This window comes from Xylocopa sonorina, chromosome 13 (assembly GCF_050948175.1).
Source record: "Xylocopa sonorina isolate GNS202 chromosome 13, iyXylSono1_principal, whole genome shotgun sequence".
In the NCBI taxonomy this organism is placed as follows: Eukaryota; Metazoa; Arthropoda; class Insecta; order Hymenoptera; family Apidae; genus Xylocopa; species Xylocopa sonorina.
In genome coordinates, this window is record NC_135205.1 from 3,629,302 (window position 1) to 3,649,921 (window position 20,620).

At 51.0% G+C, this 20,620-nt stretch overlaps 1 protein-coding gene across 1 annotated transcript in view; it reads left to right on the forward strand.

Annotated features, from left to right (window-relative positions):
- Positions 1–20,620, forward strand: part of Hth (Meis homeobox homothorax) — a 438,429-nt gene that overhangs the window by 122,908 nt on the left and 294,901 nt on the right. Inside the window, exon 7 of the mRNA XM_076906279.1 lies at positions 5,298–5,427. Within this exon, the coding sequence (XP_076762394.1) occupies positions 5,298–5,427 (130 nt within the window). The remainder of the gene's footprint in view (positions 1–5,297; positions 5,428–20,620) is intronic.

Below are 20,620 nucleotides of genomic sequence, written 5' to 3' on the forward strand. Positions count from 1 at the left end.
GGTCTCTGAAAGCTTATCCGTCGATCTCTGTGCAATACTTTTAAGTATGTTTAGTTAGAAGAGAAGTAGAGAAATTTGTGAGAAGCTGATGGGTTCGATGCTTCAGTTTTGAGAGTAGTTGATGTAGAGAGGATTTATGGATAAGGGTTTCTCGTGCGTCTTTCTCCCTTGTTATCATTGTAGGACAGCCATGGACAAACCCATAGACGCTGAATTGACTGAGCTTATGTTATAGATAGCTATCTAATGTCTTATGGAAATAGCAACAGGGTGCACAAATGGAACTCGACAACGTCGAGGCTGTTCCCAAGATTCCAAAGTGGATTCTTCCATGGTCCATCAATGAAAATTGCTGGTATTAGAGGAACCCATTTGCTGTTAGTTTGAACCACTGTGCCACCAGCCTTTGTGTTCGCGTTACAAAATTAGCCAGAACGAACGGAACAATCTATGCATAGAGACGTCTTCCCTACGAGCACTCGGACCCATAAGCACTCTAAATTAGTCAGCCGTGGTATACGGGCCTGTTACGCACACCGCCACCAAGTTATTCACCGCAAACTTCGCGCAAACACCGTCCGTGTTTATCGCAGGAGAAAGAGAGTGCAAAGAGAGATTAAAATAGATCCCATATAGCTTCTGTTTTTTTTTTTTTTTTTTCGCTGCGATACGCGAATACGAGAGATGCTTAGAAGAGTTCAACGGATAACCTCCGCGCGTGGATAACGTTGATCTTCTTTCTCGATGGTAGGCGGTTCCGTTCGCAGCTGTCCTTCTTCGTCGTTCCTCAGCGATCTGTACGTGCTGCTCGACTCTCCTCCGGAACGTCAATAAATTAATTCCAGAGATTTACGTATCTCGCCCGTAAAACCACTCGGCGAGACTAATGCCCCGCCGTTAATTACATAATTATACGGCATTATGTTACGAGGACCAATTAATACGTGGGCACAATGACTCGCGGAGGCGCGAGAGCGCGAGACCGCGTAAGTCATCGGCCCGCGATCACCGCGTCGATAACGGGGCCATCGCGCGCGTCGCCACTTCGGCCATCGGGACTCGAATTTATCGCCAGCCGCGCGCGTTTCACGCCATTTCACCGTATCGGCTCCTCGTTCCTTCCGACGCTTTCGACTCGCGAACTTTCTGCCACCGCGCCAGCATCATTGTCTTCGCGTCTGTCCAGAGACGCTTCCCTCGCGCGCACCTCGCTCGCGCGGCTAGATCGTAACTCGACGGATCATTTGTAAGCGCGAGCAGCTGAGATTAGCGTGTAATTTATACGACAACCTTCGCGGTATATTATATTACGGTTGGCTGCAATTATGGCCCCGTTGAATGGATTTTCTACTTTCATTCATGAAACCGCTTACTTTCATGGATCGCGCGAATTGTACGCGTTGGATCGTGTTCTTAAATTATCCGAGGAACGTCTCTTGACAGGTTCAACGATGGACCATCCATCAATTGACGGTCCTCGATCGCTCGATCAGTCTGCAAGTATTTATTGCGATACTCATTCGCGTATCTAGATTCTGTGACACGATCCTCGCGCGATCATTTTTCGCGATGCGATACAACCACGCGCGGAGTAAACGCGTGTATCTTCATGGACGTTGAAAGAAGAAAGAAAAAAAAGAGAAGCAGAAAACAGACATCACGCGTCGCGGCTTTCACCGACACTCGTGACAGTCAGCCAATCGTCAGGCTAGTTTCGTCACCGATCACGCGTTCCGTTGGCGTCTCGCGGCGTCTCGTCGCGTTTTTCCATCCGTCGAAACTCTGAGCGAACGTTTTCCACGCTCGAACACGACGACGATCGAAACGGGGAGGGCGGCCAGGCAGGGAAACGTGGATTACCACAGAGCGGGGGTGGAATATGAGATGCGGGCAAACTGATTTATTTAAGGGGCAGACCAGACATCCGGTTTGTCGAATTACGCTTTAAGAGTGCCTGTAGACGGAGTGGCAGATAAAAACGCAGAGAGATGAGTAGATGAGAGGGTGGTGGGAGAGAGGGCGAGAGGGGCTGCGCGGGAGGTGACCAGGCAACGAGGTGGAACGTCGACCCGTTAACCGTTTATCATTGCATCGACACAAGTCACGCAGCCGGACCCTTGCCTGTCCATTTAAAAAACAACGAAAAAGACCGCCGGGACTTTAGTAGGAAGTGACGTCACTGGGGAGGTTCACCTTCAAACGGTGTCGCTCGATGGTGCGAGGTACGCGCGGCTTCTTTCGTATCCTCGTTCTTCAACGCGATTTCTGCGCGATGAAGAAATTTCGATCGACGAGAAGAAACGTTGGATGAAACGCGATTTTGAAGTTTTATTTCTCGCGTCAAACGGCGCGAATATCGTTTAGGGACAACGTCGATTTAATCGATTCGTCAGCACGCTCGGATTAGCCCAGCCGTACGGAACGATCGCGGCCGACAAGATGATCTTCGCCTCGTAGGTGACAATGACAAGCATCGCCCTTTGTTTCGTACTTGCTGCTAGTAGGAAGCAATCCAGCGACAACCGATGCATTATTAATGTCCCCCCTTCGGTTGTTGCCGCTCTTGTACTCGCTCGCGCGGCGTATATATCCTCTGCGCGTCCGGGACGAGCGATCGCGCGGGCCCCTTCTAATGAAAATTAAGACGTCCCGGACGAGAATTATGTGAAATTAATTGAACCGTACAATATAAACGGGCCTATTCAATTTTCCGTGGCGTTAAATCGAGATTATCGCCCGGGACGGTGACAACGTTGATGCATTGCTCCTATCGGCGCTTCTTATTACCGCGCCACCAGGCTGGAATCACTTTTGCAGCGTTATCTGTTATTACGGTATTAATCATACCACCGATCCACCCACGCGAAACCAGAAGTAACGTCCGCGAGTGCTTACGTGGAAAATCTTTATCGACACTTGCGCCAGGTAAACCGATGAAAACGCGTTTCCCTCGCCATCTGCGAGCTTCTTCCACCGTCGTTGGGCGAAGGATGATCCCTGGGACGACGCGATTCGAGGAGCAACGCGATCACTCGATCGTTCTCTCGCGAAACTGTGGCAGTTCGAATGAAAGATTTCCGTTCGACAAGAAAATTCCGTGGCGTCGCGCCGCGCGGAATTTAAATGGCCCCCGTCGTCGCATCTTCAAGGCGAATCGCGGCGTTCTTGCCGTCGTGGCCGCCGTTCGACGCGTGCACGGCCACCGTCCGCAGGAAGGTCCTATAGATTTGACCGTGTAACGATTTTAACCAGATACGAGAGCGACCAATCGAGAGAAGGGGACCGAGCCGGGCACATTATCGCGAAGATGACGCCTATGACAGCATGTGGGAGTAGCTGTCACTCATTGTTGCCCCGGCAGACGTGATATATCCAGACATTTCGCTTCGTGATACCGGCCTGCCTGGAATTCTTATCCTACGACCCCGGGTCACGATCGATACCGTTGCCTTTCGAGCGCGCGGAATCTGCTGGCAAGGAAAATGATCGCGGACGATTCGATCGTTTTCTAATCGAACATATTCTTCCATCGCGACAATGGCAATTTTATTGTATCGAACACGTGAAAATTCGATAGGCGTCGTTCTCTCTTTATTTTTTTATAATATATTGGGCTTTTTTTATTCACTGATAGAATATGAAAGTCAATGGATAAAACTGAACGAGTATTGAAATTGGTATCGGAGGTAGAATTCGAACGAACGCGAAGTGGAATTATTATTTTATTTGGTTTATCGCGAATGAAAAAAAAAATAGGTTTCACTGTGTAGTCTACAGTCTACAGCGCACTCGACCTTATTAATCGTTCACGGTAGATCCTCGATTATCAGAAAACCGATCGACTGTTTCTGTTTTCACTTAATATCGGTGTGTTCGCGAAATATTTCGAAATAAGCGATCTGTTTTTGCGGAAAAATTCAGCTGCTCGATGAGTGGTTGGTATAATCGAGATTCCACTTCATTTCCATCGCATTCGTTCGAAAATTTCGTGTTGCCCGCTGATTATCGCGGATCTCGAACTACGCGTGCGCGGCTACCCTTCCGGAAACGCTACCGCTACCACGTTTAGTGTGTCTGTGCGTATCACTGATATCGATTGTGCGTTTGCCTTTTCCTGTATCTGCTTGCTCTATTACATCAAATTTCCTCGATAATAATATTAACAATGGTACGTACAAGCACGTGCTCTTTAATTTAACCTAATATACAGGATGAGTTTCTTTAAATTAAGTTGGCAAGGTGGTGATGAGGGTACAGACTCCAACTTCAATTCTAAATAAAACCACATTCCATATTACACACAGAACATTATCTACATCCTCTACAATGTCACCAGTGAACAAATCGAGCAAAACCTGATTCTTTATTCCTCTACAAATGTCACGTATGTATCAACCTACCTATCTCCCCTCCAACACTTCTCGAGCATTTGCAGAAACCTTCGAAAGCAAATCGAAAAACAGAGCCTGGTGGAACGAATACAATCGCCCCTTCCCACCAGTGGACCGATACCAACGCATCATAAGATCTCGCGAGGAACTTGGTTCGCCACGAGCGCACGGGCGATCGTACCCGATCAAAACAAGGTGGAAACCGTGACAGTTGTGTCCCGCACGCGGAACGGTTCGCTCCCGTTTTCATTCGCGATCGAAAAACGGGACGATCGCTCGACTCTGGTCCTCCTCTCGCCGTCTGCTGGGCGAACGAATTCGTCGAGGGGCCCCTCGCAGTCCTCGCGTATTCCTCGCACGGGGCCAGCCGGCAATTTGCCGGTGCGTATTTTCCCGAACGGTCAGCATCGCGGCACACGTGATTATCACACGGGCTACACCCGCGGAATAAGCGAGCGGGACAGTCAGAGGAATATTCAGCTTGTTGGCGCGCGGTCGATTCGTAGGGCGCGCGCGTCGTCGAATCGTTTATGCCGTGGGCATTTTCGAGGAGTGGTACGTGTGCTCCGCCTTTAATCGAGATCGAAATCGGCCGGCACGCCGCGGCCTCGTCAATGGTGGGTACTCGTCCGTGGACGGGAAACGGTATTGCGCGCGTACGCCGTCGAAACAACCCTGCTGCGCACCCCCCTTTTCCACCCTTCCGTCCTCGCGATCGTGCTTCTCTGCTGTGGCGAACGCGACGCGTGCGTTGCGTTCGCGCGCGAAACGCGAGGGAAGAAAGGGGACTGGTGGTCCCTGAATGATCGTGTCGTGCGAGATAGTGCAAGGTAGTAGAGCGTAGAAACGTCTCGAGTTCGCGTGTGTCTCGTCGTTTGATGGTTCGATGTGTTGGATTCGTTGCAGAGGCCACCTTCCTCGTCGCTCTCGTACCCAGGTGCGGGTGGCAACGACGACGCACGCAGCCCCGGAAGCGGGGGCACGCCTGGACCCCTCAGCCAACAAGCGCCCACCAGCCTCGACTCCTCGGATCCCGGTAAGTCAAAACGGCATTTATACTTTCTTTCTTTCTTTTCTTTTTTTTTCTCGTGTGTTTTCTGCCTTTCTCGTCGCGATACGAGAGAAAGTCGGCGTCGTGACGTCGTGAAAGCTGCTTTGTGTTTACGATCGGTTGGTCGTTTAACCTTTTATAGACAGATAGAGATAATCGATCGCGGTTTCTTAGTCTGGATTGTAATTTATTAACTAGTTGACTGGTGTAAATATGTCTATTAATATCTGCTGATTGAATAATATATATTCTGCGCGTGGTTAGAGTTAAAGTTGTTTAAATAGAAATTTCATTCTTTTGTTTGGATGTTTTTTGGTAGGTGTAATCAATGGAACTGTGAGAGGAGCGTTTTTATTATTCGATTGTAAACGATACTGCTTTCTCTGGTATTGTATACAGTATTGTTGCGTGATCGTAGCTTTTTAAAACTGGCGCAACCTCGACGCGAATGCCCCGTCGCAATACGAACGATCGTATCGTGGTAATCGGTATTGATAATAACTGAAGGGTGAATTAGCGTTCGGTGAAATCCAGAAACAAAGTCCTAATTCAATTCCGTCTCTTATCAGCCGTCAAATAACCCGATATTATCTCTCCCCAAACTTTCGTTCAAGGTTCCATTCATTGCTATCGACATTTTTTTAATCAACCCTACTGTTCGACGAGCAGAAATCGAATCGATTCGACCGTTTAATGAAACCGCGAGCAAGCTAAACAATCTCTCAGGGAACGACAGAATTCATCGACTCTCGCGAATCAATTCTCCCTTATCGTCTCTGCGTCGAGCAATCAAAAATTCGATTCGATCTTGAACGATTCCACGGTTTCTCGCTCTTCCCAGTCCGCTGTGACTCGCGCAGCACGTCGAATCGTCGATTAAATCGCGAGAGAAAGAAGCAGCCACGAGCGACAAGAACGATACACGGGGTCGCATAAATAAAAGATGACAAACGAGTCCGGTTTAATCGCTGGTCGTCGACTGATTTCCCATTTGACGGAGCGGCGACGTCCGTCGAATGTTTATGGATCGCGCGGTGAGGATCCACGCGGCAGGAGGCGACGCGTCGGATCGCGCGGGGCGTTCGAAGCGGATCCGATCGACGAAAAGCGAAGCTTGGTCCCCGCGCGGAAAGGCTGGCAGACATTCCACGAGGCTTGGCGCGCTAATGACAATATCACGCGACGAGCAACGGCTTGATGACAATCAAGACGCGGCTCGCCAGGGACCCCACGGACCTTCTGCACGCCCTTCAAATTTTACGAACACCGACGCGCGAGTCAACACTATCGAAGCCAGCGTCGAGGGCTAATGAGCAACCCGTCCCATTGGCGTACCGCTTCGCCTCCGTTTTTCATCACCTTACGATTTTTATTTTGCCTCGCAAATGTAGCTAATCGATCCTCGAATTCAATTAAAAATTTTAGAGACAGACCAATTTCGTTTTTGAATACCAATTCACAAATTTCTTAATAACTGCAACATTTGTTCTCGAAGACTCGAATTATTTCGAATAGTTACATCTGTAATTAACGAACGAATACTTTCGCGACACCAAAGCGTGTCTCTTTCCCTAGTTTCAGTAAACACGAGACACCCTCTCGCACGCATCCCTTTTAAAGCAACACCGTGCGAGAGTTGGTAGCGGTGAACGTCCCCCGATTTCCATCCCTGGTTGAACACGAGGATACTTGACGCGGAGCATACGAGAATAGAAGCATTCCGCGGGCGGAGAGGCGCGCCAATGGTTAGCGTAGCCGGGTTCAGTCAGTCACCGTAGGGTACACAAGTTCACGACACCATCCCATAAAGATTCATTAAGATCCGCCGTCTCTGCGTTCGCTGTGTCGTGGCAGGCGTTATAGAGCTGCGTGGCGTGCCAGTTCGCCTCCTCTGTGTCCCGTAGGTGTGCGATACCGTTCCTCGTGCTCCTCCTCTCGCTTTTCTGCGTGCGCGTGTACGCGCGCCGCGCTTCGAAACGGTTGATCAATAGCAATCAAAAGCGCGCGTTGCTTCGATCCGTAGGAGCGAGCCACGGTTCTCGATTAGAACGATGCCACCTTTTCTACAAAGTTTCCACGATTCTGGAGAAATATTCTTTTTTTTTTTAAACGTACACTTGCATGGATCGAAATACGAATCACGCGTGTCGATAGCCAGCGTCTTCTGTTCGTTTCGAATTTAAGAAATTATAGCAGTTGGTTCGTTGATAAATCTGATGACTGAATTATATTCATTTAAATAGCAAATAGAATAGAGATCTTTGAAATCTATGCAAGAGTGCGCTAAATTTGTGCGCACTTAATTACTGTATTATCAACAAACTTGTATCGTTCTTACAATTAAGCTCGAAGTTCATTCAAGTCATATTGCATCCATAGAATTAACGTTTCTCAGAGTCCAGGGCATTATCGATTTCATAATTCTATTATTTCTAATCAGCCAGGCGTTTGTCTCCGCACAATATCAGCCGCGACAGTCGATCGAGCGTTAGATAAATGAAAGACGTCGAATAATAACGCGTAGTAATTACGGAGTATCTGTACGTTCACCGATGATGTCACGGATTCTTCTCGCGAAGCTCGAGCCGCGATTGCTGGTCGCGTATTTGTCATAGGCCTTTAAAATTCATCGCATGAGAAACGTGCGACCGGTTCGTGACGAGATTTCGATCAGGCACGTACGTTCGCGACTCGCGCGCCCGCGGTCGGTATTAATTAAGCTGCGCTAAACGGTAACGCAACACCCCTCGAATCGAATCAAACGCCGTCGCGTTTCACCGCGATCGGCGCGCACGGAAACGCTGCTTATCCGCGAGCGTATCGCCAGGCGGTAGTCGGTGAATACGACGATCGTTTATCCCCGTTACGTCTTCGACGATCCCTGGAAGAGGGAGGGGGGGAACAATGAAATCGCGTCGTTGTTCAGCGTTTAAACGCGACGATCCTCTCTCGATCCGCGGCTGCGAGCCGCGCGCTGACCAGATACCGATCTGCACGCGGGATCTGTCGCGGAAGGAATTCTAAACGCGATGCATCGCGATGGGACGAGATAGTCGGCGGGGCGACCTCCGTGGAAACGACGCCGGTTTTGCACGTGAATTGTAAAAGCTGAAACGTTTACTGTTGAAAACGTTCCAATCCGCCGTGGCTTTCTCCTCGACTCGCCGCCTGGATCGCGTGCCGACCAACGGAAGTGCTCGCCACGCCGTTCAGTGGATGTTACTCGAAGCAGAGAGATCGAGACGGCGACGCTCTGATTTTTCCTTCGACCAACTTTGTTCCTGCAACTCGTATACGATTCTCTGGAACCTCGATCGAACAAGTAACATCCTCTCGCGATTCGCAAAGGACGCAGCGGGTCGCGGCTCCATTGAGAACCGCTGTTAAACGGCCCCACGGAGAATCGATTCCCCTCGGTGAACGAGGTAGCGGCGGTCCGCATGCTATCCTCTCGTTAATCCTCAATTACAATATTGTTTATCCCTGAAACGAGCCGGGTAGATCGCGTTTCCGTGAATGCGCGCCGCCTTAAATCGCGCGGCGGAAGGTTGCTCACCCCTGGCCCAGCGTCGAGGGGCAGAGCGTCTCGCGTTCCTGGACACGAGGGCTCCTGGTCCTGGTAACCTAACGTCCGAGATAGCATCGTCGTCTCATCGAAGTTGTCACCGTAGGACAAGGCATTTGCCGGGGGCGCCCATCGAGGCTTTTCTTGGTCCGTTTCGGTGCGCCCGTCTATCGGCCCTTTTCGTCGTTTCCCTCTGGTCCGTGGGCTCGTTAACGTGCCGGCTTGTTTGCCGTCAGATATCATCTTCGACGGGTCGGCCTCTGTTGCGTTGGCCTTGTCCGTCGCCCGTGGGACCTCGGGTCGGGCCTAATTTCTGTCGAACGCCGACTCTACGGATCGCTGGATCTGTCTGCGTGTACCCGCAGCCTCCTCGTTTAAACCCACAGGCTGTTCTAGTCTAGAGAGACCTATTTGGGAACAGCATTCGCGTTGTAATTAAAGAGCCACTCGTTCTCTTTCGATACGCAACGTTTTGTCCTGTCTCTTTCGTATGGTATCTGAATCGAAGTAACTTGATCGTGATTCAGGATTGATTTTGCTATTCTGGTTTGATGTCCATTGATCTTGATGTCATTTGGGTATGATAAATGGCGAATGTGTATGATAATTAAAGGAGAGTGTAACGTCAGCTGTTCTATTGTATCGCGTCGTTGGTTTTTATTTCGTAGGGCAACGCGCATCGACGCGCGCTCCATTTCTTTGGTTATGCTTGTAATAATATATATCAATTAGCGTAAGGATCCAAAGTCGAGTAATTTTATCGCGTGCCCGTCGCGGTTTTAATTAGCGACGACGGGCATCTCCGTTTCGACGAGACTATCTGAGCCGCGAGCACTATCGATACGCATCGTCTGGGCGGAATATTTTTCCAGGACACGCTGGAAACGCATGTCAGCGTCACGTGGGAAGAGCGCAGCCAGGGCATTAACATATCGTGTCGCAATCGCTCGCGGATAAACACGTTCGTTTCTCCGCGTCGAGGCTAGAGGAGATTCTATCTCGTCTAGCTGGCCGATCGCGATACGTCCTCGATGAACAAAGCGTTCCTCTCAGCCGAGGCACGGGGCTCGTTCGATTCTCGCTTTGTTGCCAGCCCGTGAGAACCCGTCAATGCTCGCGATCAAACTTGCAACACTTTCGACTGTATCCATATAATTCCGCGACTCGCGATTCTGAGTCCAGCTGAGAATCATTCGTTCGAGCCATGGAAATTTGGGTAGAGCTTCGTTCAACATGGTGACAAGTGGACGATCATGGTACGATAAACTACCCTCCTGCATTTTTTCTTGTCTTCCATAATCGTGCTGTCGTTCTTCTACCGTAGACGGACTCGCGAATTTAGGGGTGAGTTCTGTCAACGACAGACGATTCTTCCGCTTCTTCCTTCTTCTGTTGCACCCTATTTCTTCGATTCATTCTGACAACAACTGTTGCTAAAACTTCATTTTTGGACATCTCGCATCTCTTAGAGATCCTTAAATCGACATTTCGCTAGGTCACCGCGTTTTCCTATCCAATTTCGGCCCCTTCCTTCTTCCTTGGCGAGCGTGCGAGGGGGAAAAAGGCCCGGGTAGGCAGATATCCTCGTTGGTTTTGTGACAACTATCTAGTCGAACGGTTGAGAAGCTCGGTCCGGTGGAAAGAAATAAATGAAGAGAGGATCGAGGAAGAGTGGCGAGAGATACAAGAGAGAACGAAGGGGAAGGGCGAGAGCGGGGGTTGGGAGCGTGTTAAAGCGTGTACGGGGACCAAAGATCACGGAGAATTCCTGGAAATCGGCGCACGTGGGAGAGGGAGGCAGAGGGAAGGAGGGAGATAGAAGTAATGAGGCTGATTCTCTGTTTTCTGTGTTTTCAGCGAGCGGCGGTATCGGACGGTTATCGGACCGTGCCTTCTTTTTTTCTCTCCTTTTTTCTCTTTCACTCTCTCTCTCTCTCTCCTTCACTCTCTCTCCATTTCTCTCTCTCTCTCTTTCTCTCTCTCTCTCTCTCTCTCTCTCTTACTCTCCTGTCCGCCTTGCAGCCTCCGTCTTGCCGCCATCCTCGCTGTACCGCCTTGGTCCCCCTTTCTCCCTTTCGCGTTTCCCTCTCGCGGCATAATGAGGCCTTCATGTCGTGAACTTCTGCGCCTTGTACCCCTTTTTCTTGCCAGCCCTCTGTGCCCTGCGTAAAACCTCGTCGAACACGGACCCTGGATACCGGACCGGCTCCCTTTCCACGCGTCTCTGTTAGCCGCTGCTTAGGAGAGAAACCTTTGGACCCGGGGAATCCGAGGCTCGCGTTTCGTTCCACGCAAATGACGCAGAAATGTTAATAGCGTTTGTCAAGGTGGACTTGGTTCCGCGTTACACGGCTCCTTTATAGGCTCTATTACACTTCTGTTCGTGCCTGTACGATCCGTGCCGCGACGAGTGACGACGGAACGCTAACAGTATTTTTGCTCTCCGCCTAGCTTTTTCATTCTCCTTTTTCCATGCACGCTCCTACCTCGCGTTCCTTGCCGCGAGTAACCGACGAACAACTGCTAACAATCGCGCAGCTTCTTTACAGCTCTCGCGCACTCCTCTCCACGAGCTTCGAAGAGCGCGAACTATCTATCGAACGTCCACCGCATCCCTTTCAATAGCCTCGCAACTCGCGCCTCTATTCTACGCAAATGCCGCGGAAATGTTAACAGTACGCGAAACGTACCAGCGTCGATGCAAGACGTAGGCACGCCGAGCAGAGGATCTCTCTGCAGCCTGTTAGCACTCCTCCTCGCGCCACTGTGTATCTCCGATGACGGAAAAAACGTTAACAGTGTTCCTGAAAATAGACTCGGTCCCGTATCTACAGCTTCTTCTTCGTAGCTCCTCCGCGCAACAATCGCCTCACTGTCCTTATCTATTTCACCCCAATTCGGAGTGTTCGACTTCGTCCGCGCAACGGCGTCCCGTCGAACCGAAAAAGCGGGACGATAAGCGGTTGCCAGACGGCACGTGGTGGACGCAGATGCGCTCCGCCTCGCGGAACGGCGAAACGCGTGCAAAGTTTACGAGCTGAGCCAAGCGTCGCGACGACATTGAAGTTAATCGACACGTTAATGAATAATAAAGTCGCGCGTCAGCGGGTATCGATGGGTCGCGGGACGGTTCGATAGCCGGTACATGACAGCCGGTGGAGCTCTCATTAATATTACTGTTTACTATGACTTTTAATCGCGAACATCCCCCGTCTCGCCCCTTCGCCAGCCTCCGTCGCTTTTGCGCGCCGGTTGTCAGGGTTCATTGATTCGAACAGTTCCAGCACTATCGCGCTTCCTCGATCGGTTCTCAGTAAGACGTTCTCGATCCACGAAGCTGTGGAAATTCGTTCGTCGAACAATCTTCTGCTCGCTTGTGTTTCTCGTTCCGTCGGTTAAGGGTTGATCCCTCGCGTCTGCTCGCGACTGTTCTTCGTTCAAGCTGAAATCACGCGAGACATCGTCTCGAGGGATGCAAGCAGGTGGTGCAGCGTCTAACGAGAGTCATCGTTCGCGATTAGCGATAAATCTCGCAGCCGCGAATCCGGATCTGCCGGATGGACCGTGCGCGATAGCGCGCGTATCCCCCCGCGGTTCGACTAATAAAATCGCGAGCGCCGGATGAAAAAGTGACGGGGTGGCGCGAGGGAGGATCGCAGGTGAAACTGGCGATGGTCGAGAGCCCGGCCGCTCGATAATACGGCCATCGATAGCCCGGCTAGATTTGGCAATCGCGCGTAATTGCATCGATATTTCACATAAGCGGCTTAATTGATTTTTCTCTCGCTGCAACGGTCGGTTGGTTCGCTCGTATCTGTAAAAGAGAGGCAGAGAGAGAGAGAGGTAGGTGGGAAGAGAGCTGGAAAAGGGGGGACGAGAGAGGTGTATTTACGACTATTTTTAAAACAGCCGGGATATACGGACGTTTATTAGGATGCCGATGAAACGGGCCGCGTGCGAAGGTAAATATTCTGAAATTTGCTGCTCGCGAACTCGCCCGATAAATAATGCAGCCAACGTATATTTAGTTTTGTTAATTATTGCCGCAGTTATCTGCTCCGCTCCCGGGGCTGAAGCGATGTACACGTTCGCGATACGCGAAACGGTTTGCGAGGGTGAGCGGGGGTTGGGGCGGGAGGTATCGATATGAAAAACGCGGGGGCTGATTAGTCTACCGGGTATTGGATTTATTGAAAGAATTTACGAAGAGGATACCAGGGAGGGGGGCAGCTGCGATTTCACTGGGAATTGCAACGATTTTCTATGCGCGTACGCGTCCGATCCGGGACGGAAATTAATGATCGCGATGAGAAAGGAGTTTCGCGAGCCAGCGGATTATTTTATCGCGAGATTCCGCGAGTGCGTCAGGCAGCGTCGCGTCGATGCTCGCGTCCCTCTTTACCTTTCCTGTACGTACGAGTTCTTCAAACGAGAATTGAAACTTCACCGTTCCCTCGGGTACACAGAGGAGAAGCGTCTTATCGAAAAAGTTGAGGAAGAAATTTATTCCTCCAATGTCTTAATCTCTGCTTATCTTGACGGTTTTTTTCGTCTTCTTGCCAGTACTTGCGAGTACATTTTTTGAAAAGAGCAGACTCTTTTACTGGGTCGCAATTGAAACTTAAATAGGATTAAAATTAATTGGACTCCTTGGTCGAGAACTTTCGACGGCCCGTCTGGAAAAAAGATCGTTGAAACCGGAAGGCGAAATTAAGGAGAATATCCGCGGGGGATCCTAAATGTCGGTCGAGGTCGCGTGCGCGTCCACGGAACGACGTCCAATTTCGTGTCTCCGATTTTTGTCCTCTCCGTGGATCCTTGGCTCCGAGAAAGGGAGTCCTGCTGTCCCTTGGCGCGTGTAGCGTTGATTAACACACAATGTGACAGCCCCGCGGGAATAGGCACCGCGGATCTCTCGCGTGTGTTATCGATTCGTTCGCGAACGTCCACGACGACACTTGCACCTGTACGTCCCGCGACATCACCGTCGGCCGCTTTGATCAAGATCCACGTCTCTTCGCCATCGCGATACCTACCCTGCTCGCTGTACCCAGCGTCTTTACAAAGTATAATACTCGAGCAAAACGTAACGAACAACGAGAGCCGTTTTTATTCGCGCTTCTCTTCCCTCAACTTTTTTCTCGCAGCCTTTGTATTTCATACGAAGCCACCGCAGTAGCTGTCTCGCAGTTTCTGACCGTGCAACGGTTTTCTCGTTGAAGTCGAGAAACAGCGGAGTCTGACGCGCGCGGAGCAAGGCGAATTCCTTTTCGAGATCCAAAGCACTCGGCTGCGAAACGTCACGCAGACCCGTTCCTCGTCCTCCCGCGACGCGAGCAAGCTCGCAACCGAACCGAGCAATGCGTCAAGGCCTCTGGCCATTTTTCACCGCGACAAAGCGTTTTCTAATGACGCCGGATTAGCCTTGGCGAACGGCGATCGAGCAGGATCACGCGATCCTCGCGGTGCCGGCGGAAACTCGGCAATAGCCGATCTGTCCCCGTAATTTATTCCGTCGCGGTTGAGCACCTCTGACCGACAGCTGTTCCGAGCACGTAAGATAACCCAACTCTGCTCTCTGCTCGCGTGCGTGCGTATTGATGTAGCCAGTTTGGATTTTTTTAAGCCGTCAATGCCCAAATGGCCGCCGCCGCCGTCGTCGTCGTGGTCTAGCTCCCTTTGATTGTCTTCTCGGAAGCACAGAGACTCTTTCTTCCTGTCAGCCGGTTAGCAGATCGGTCACGAATTACCATGAAAGTCCGCCTGGCCCTTGGAGCTCTCTGTTCCTCGAAACGTCCGACACGTGAGCGAGAATGGGGACGAACGAATAGGGGGTTGGTCCCCGTGTTAACGGAGAATCCGTGAAACGACGACTCCTCGCGATTAAACAGCGGGAAATTTAACAAATATATATTTATGGTTGTCGTTACTTGCAATTACTGCAACGAATCTCGACTGAAACGAGTTGAGATGATTTTGGAAGCCGACGAGTCGCTTCTAAAAGGGAGGATCAATCTCACGGACGTCTAAGCTATTTATTTCCTATCGTTGGATCGAGAGACAAACGGAACCTTGTTGTTCGCGATCGGATCTCGTTTCTTCATTTTTAACCTCGAAGAGAGGCGAGTCGCGCCCGGAATCGCTCGTGTATAAGTCGATGCTTGTCATAACTTGTTCTTGTAATGTGGCAGGCAATTGAACGGTGTCTACTCGACCGTTTAATCACCCCGTCTCGAAGCAGATTTCGACTTGTCTATCTTTAATCCCGAGGAAAGGTATCCAACAACAATTACCTTCTGCACGATCCTCAATGCGCACTATCACGATCGATAAAAAATTTTCCAATCTCACACGATCGAAGAATTTCGGTAGAAGTAACGAAATTGAACGCGAAATCATTCGTATCGACTTCGCATCATCGATCAGCAAATGATCGCATTTTCTTCACGGTACTACCGTGATCGAAAACGTGTGTTCAGCCCGTTTTATCGTATGCTAATGAACGCTGAACGCACACGCGGTCGCTATTAATATAATTAGCATAGTCAGCTCGAGGTTATGCAATATTTCTGCCTTTTTTTTCTCTCTCTCGGTTTTTATTTGCCCCCCTCGGAACCCGAGTCGCGCAGTAAACGCGAACGTTGTCTCGCGTGCACGCGAGTTTTATATGGTAATTAGGGAATCGATTGCGAACACTCGAGCGCGATTGCGATCGCTGTAGTCTCTCGAATCCGGCCGCCTTACGCTCGGTCGGCTCGCTGCGACGCTAATTAGAGTCGAAATCGGAAAATTGACCGTCAGCGGGAATCGTTTCGAGTTCTCTCTCTCTCTCCCCCGCGCTCTCCTTCCGTTGTTCCCTTCGCCCTGGGAACATAGAAATTGCTGCTACCCTCTCTGGCGAGCGGGCGTGCAGCCAGAGGGGGTTGGTTCGTTGCAGAGGCTCGTTAATTAATCGCGAACGCGAAACGTAATGCAGAAATTATTGCGGCCGCGTTCCCGCGAAGCTGATGGCGAAATACGTATCTGGCTGATGAGCTTTGTGATTAAACGGTGGAAGTTGCTGGCTGCAGAAATATGGATTCCGCCGTGAAGTAGCGGAGCAAAGAGAAAAACCGATTCCACTTGCTAAATGTTACGTGAAACACGAGCGTGTTCAACGGGCACGATGTACCGCAGTTCCTCGTTTAGATTACCGTTGTTGGTAACATTGTGTTGTTATTGATTTATTAGCTGCACGGAATCGTACAAATATTATGCAATAGCATACGCATTACATGATCCACAGTTCGATTGTATAATTGTGAACGCGACAACAGCTTTCTTCATTTTTGTAGTCGTTCAACCCCCTCGACAAAGTTTAGCGAGGCACCTTTGAACCTCTCGCCACGTAGCTCAGGCGTTCTCAGCTAAGCAAACAAGTTATTCCGTCCGATCGCATGGACGCCTCCCTCGCCTCTCCAGTTTTCGCACGTCAGGCGTCGATATTCCCGCGAATAAACACGAAGGCGTGCCGCGGAACGCGATGAAACCGGCGAGGCTGTTGCAATTGCCGCGGCGATAACGCTGCCCGGACCGTGTCAACGCTCTCTCGTCTCGTTACACAAGAGGGAACAGGCTGGGACATTGATTTAACGATTTCTTGCGGTGCGCTGCCGCCCTCCACGCGTCCCCGTCACCGCCGCTACGAATCGTCACGGATACTTAAGACGCCGCTCGTAAATCGCGGCGGTCCTCGAGGGAGCCGCCTCCTCCTCCGCGCGACACCTCGTCGAAAACGTATCCTCCTGCAGTTTATGCCCGCTGTCGCAGTAAAATCTCATCCTCCCGAAATAGTTGGCGTCCTCTCTGGACAACTGTCGCGCGATAACCACCGATTTCTTCGTCTCTCGCGGGAATCAATCTCGCAACGTTCTTTCTGAACGGTGGCGATTGGACTCGCGGACGCGTCCACGATTTCTCTTTACCTCCCCGCGTCCGCCTGTTTCGTAGAAACCTGCTCGATCGCGCGAGATAACCATTCAAAGCGTCGTCGACAAGAACGATACGTTCGAGGCAGTTATAAAACTCTGAAGTAATCGCAGCCAGCCGCGCCATATCCGCGTTCCATTCATCTTCCCCTTCGGGGATAGAAACGTTTTCACTCTATAAATTACGAATTTTATCTTCGTATCCGAGCTTATCGCTCATTCATTTAACAACGCTCGCGTTGGAAACCCAGATAGCCCTTGTAAGATACCCTCGTCGTTATCCCTCCACCGGTTCATCCCCAAACCCTTTCCCGCTCCGAATCTTATCAGTCCTATCGACGCTTATCAGAGAGCATTGAAAGGGAAAGAACCACCGTCCAACGGGGAAGAACGCCACGAGCGTACCTCCGTCAGTTTCGTGTGGTCGATTCTCGAAAAAAAACCATGGGGAAGAGGGGACCAGCTCTCGAAGGCGCAAACAGCATTTCGTTCTAAGAGAGTCTGAGTCGCTGTAAGCTTTTCCGCAAGGATTCACCGGGCGGCAGGCTTGAGTGGCCACCCCTTTTACCGTCGTTCTTTCTCCAGCGATGCTCGCGTGTCTTCGTTCATCCAACAACGCTCCCCAACGCGGAAAGAGCCCTATCTGTGCTTCCATCTTGTCTGCATTCCTTGGGGTATTACTCGGACGGGCGTAGCACGATTTTCCTCGGAAGCTTCTTCGCGAAGCTCGACGGTTGTTCTTCCCCTGGTTCCTCCACCGCCCCTCGTCGCCTGGCGGAGCCGCGGCTCGCCCGCAAAACTCGTTCAAATCCCGATGCGGCCTCGGGAACAGCGCAAACCCATTACGGATTCATCGTGCGCCATTAGCTAATTCTTCCCTGCTCCTAACGTCTTCCTTTCGCCGCGCTCCCTTTTACCAGCGTGCCCCAGCCGTCCCGTTGCGGTTTCCTCCTCGCGTAAGACGCGATCCTGAGAGAGAGACTCTCGCGTACCCTCGCTTTTCCCGCGACGACTCTCTCTGTCTCTTATCCGAGACTTTCCTCCCTCCCGACGGGGCTCTCCGTCACCCGCCAAGAACCCCTTTCAGCGACTCCGCGCTCCTCTCGAGCTCGCAGCGCTCCGGGAGACGCGAGACCGTTCCCGACGATTTCGAAATAGCTGGCCAGGGTTCCGTTTCAAGGAGATTCCTAGCGCGGAAGGATTTAGCCAAGGTGGAAAGAACCGAACGTGTCCCCAGGGAGGTCTATTTTCGACGATCGGCTCTCTGTTCTATTTCTTGCTGCTGCTGAGTTCCATTCTATTTATCATCGTTGTTATCGCCTTGGATTTTGGTAGACAGGAGATCGACTTTGGGTTTATTGAAACCCAAGACATTAGAAGAACGATATTTCGTATAGTTTTTGCGATTATATCGCGCGAAGGACTTCGTGAACTCCGAGTGACACTGAGAATAGACAACCACCTGTGGTCCAGATTTCATTCGACCGATATCGACTTCCGTTCGAGTGGAAGCGAAACATCGCAAGTGTACAAGCTTTCTCTCTCTCTGATGTACGTATCAGTCGTTCCTTGCGAAAATGGCGAGAAACGGTGGGAATAAAGGGCGAGGGATAAGAGGGAAGAGCCGCGGCGGCTCGTAAAGATGCGCGGCGGGTAAACTCGGCTCCGTCCCGAGACGCACGCTTTAGCATTCGTCGGAACGAGCGAGGACGTGCCAGATTTTCCATCGCGTGCACGGCCATCGAACAAAATTGCTTCGCCGCGGCGGAAAGATCGGAGGCGGAGAAGTGAAACAGGAACGCGCTCGCGCGGGGTTGGGACGCCGCGAGGGGGTAGCTTCGAGCGGCCCTCGCGCGCGTTTCACGATGGAACGAAAGTGCAGTCACCCGGAATAAACGAGGAGGAGACCCGAAGTTGTTGGTCGAAGTTCAGTTGCCGGAGAGAAGAGAGAGAGGGAGGGGACGGGGAGGGGGGAGATAGAAGAGGGGTTGGGAATGAGTTTGCGTCGCGGCGGTGATGAAACTTTGCCGTGACGAGAAAGAGGGGTTGTCACGCCGTTCGCCTCTAAAACCCACCCCTTCGAGACCGCCGCTCGCCGCCATTCCTCGCGGAAGCGAGGCGTTTCTGTCCTCGTGGCACGGGACGACCCGGTTCCTCGATTTTTCCTCGGCAATCGGACGGGGTGTCTCGCCGTTTGCTTTCTCATTGCCCGGATCGATGGTGCCTCGAGTGCGTTCGTCGCTCGCTTTCGACGGAAAATTGGTAATCGAGGGAAGCCTCGAGGGTGATCCTCGTGTCTGTTCTCGTGCTCGCTTTTGTGCGCGGAGAAATTGGAAACGCTTTGGACTCTCGCGATCCTCCTGGCTCGTATCTGTGTATTACGCGGTGCTCTGCGATCTGCTATACGCGTGGCTTCGAGCAGCACTCCAATTTCAGCTGCACCTTCTTTCTCCTCTTAAGATATACACACCTGATATATAAAATACATATCTCTTCGCGAAGATTCTGATTACTTCGATCGTATACGATCTTCGTGAAATGAACACTTTAGACTAAGAAGAACGATTACAGAGTTATCGATAGAAACAGGAGGTGACACAAACGCCTAACTGAAGTACACGCGGACCCGTCGAATAGAGTTGTAGGGATCAGAATCGCACCAGGTGATCGCGGACCAAGCTCTGAACGTCTCGAGCGGATTTTACGACGGACCACCCATCACGTGGGAAGGGTGGAGCGTGGAAGGGATCCTCGCGGCCGTGGCGCGCGGATATAAAGAGGAGTATGACATATTTTTGCGGCACTCTCTCGCGCGCGAACAAGCTCAGGCCGCGAGTACGCGTCTACGAGCGTCTAAATATAGAGCGTGACTCAGGGTGGCCGCGCGAGGAGCGAGGAGGAAAGCAGTCGCGCAAAAATACTGAGACCGGGGAGTGTCGTCCTCTTCGCCTAGTCACGAGGGAACCGCGCGTGTGCAACCTCGACGCGTCCCAGCGTTTTCCACGTTCACCTTCGCCGCGCTTTCCGCGGAGCTTTCCGCTTGCGAATGATCCCCAGATACGCTATCTCGCCCAGAGATGCTCCTCGTCGATAACGACCACGCTCAAAGGAACAGAGCAATTTTTATTGCATTGTTAGGATCGGATCTGAGAATTCCACTTGAGTCGGGTGGTAATCTTTGTATCTCTCGCCTGGGGTGTTCGAACGTTGGTACTCGAACGGCCCTCGAAATTTGAAAAGCAAATACCTGCGCGGCTCGTTATCTCCCGGTGAAATTTAACTATTACCTGGATCTAATTATATTAATTGTTACAGTACATTAATTGTATATAATCATCGCAATTTGTTAGATACATACGAGCAGGCGCTGAGCCGGCTGTTTTGTTGATACCGCCGGCGTGAATAAATTATTCAGACGATCCGTACGATAGCCGCGGTAATACAATACCGTAGACAAATATGCGGAGACGAAGTAATCTTTTGTAATTATATTAACAAGCATCTTAATAAGGATCTCGCGCAATTCTCAAATCTCACCCTGTCCATCTCTCACGGCTTAATTATTATCCCGCCGCGCAATTAACGCGCTTCAATCCAAAGCCCATCCACCACGCTTCGATCGTTTAACCTCGATTCCCACCACCGT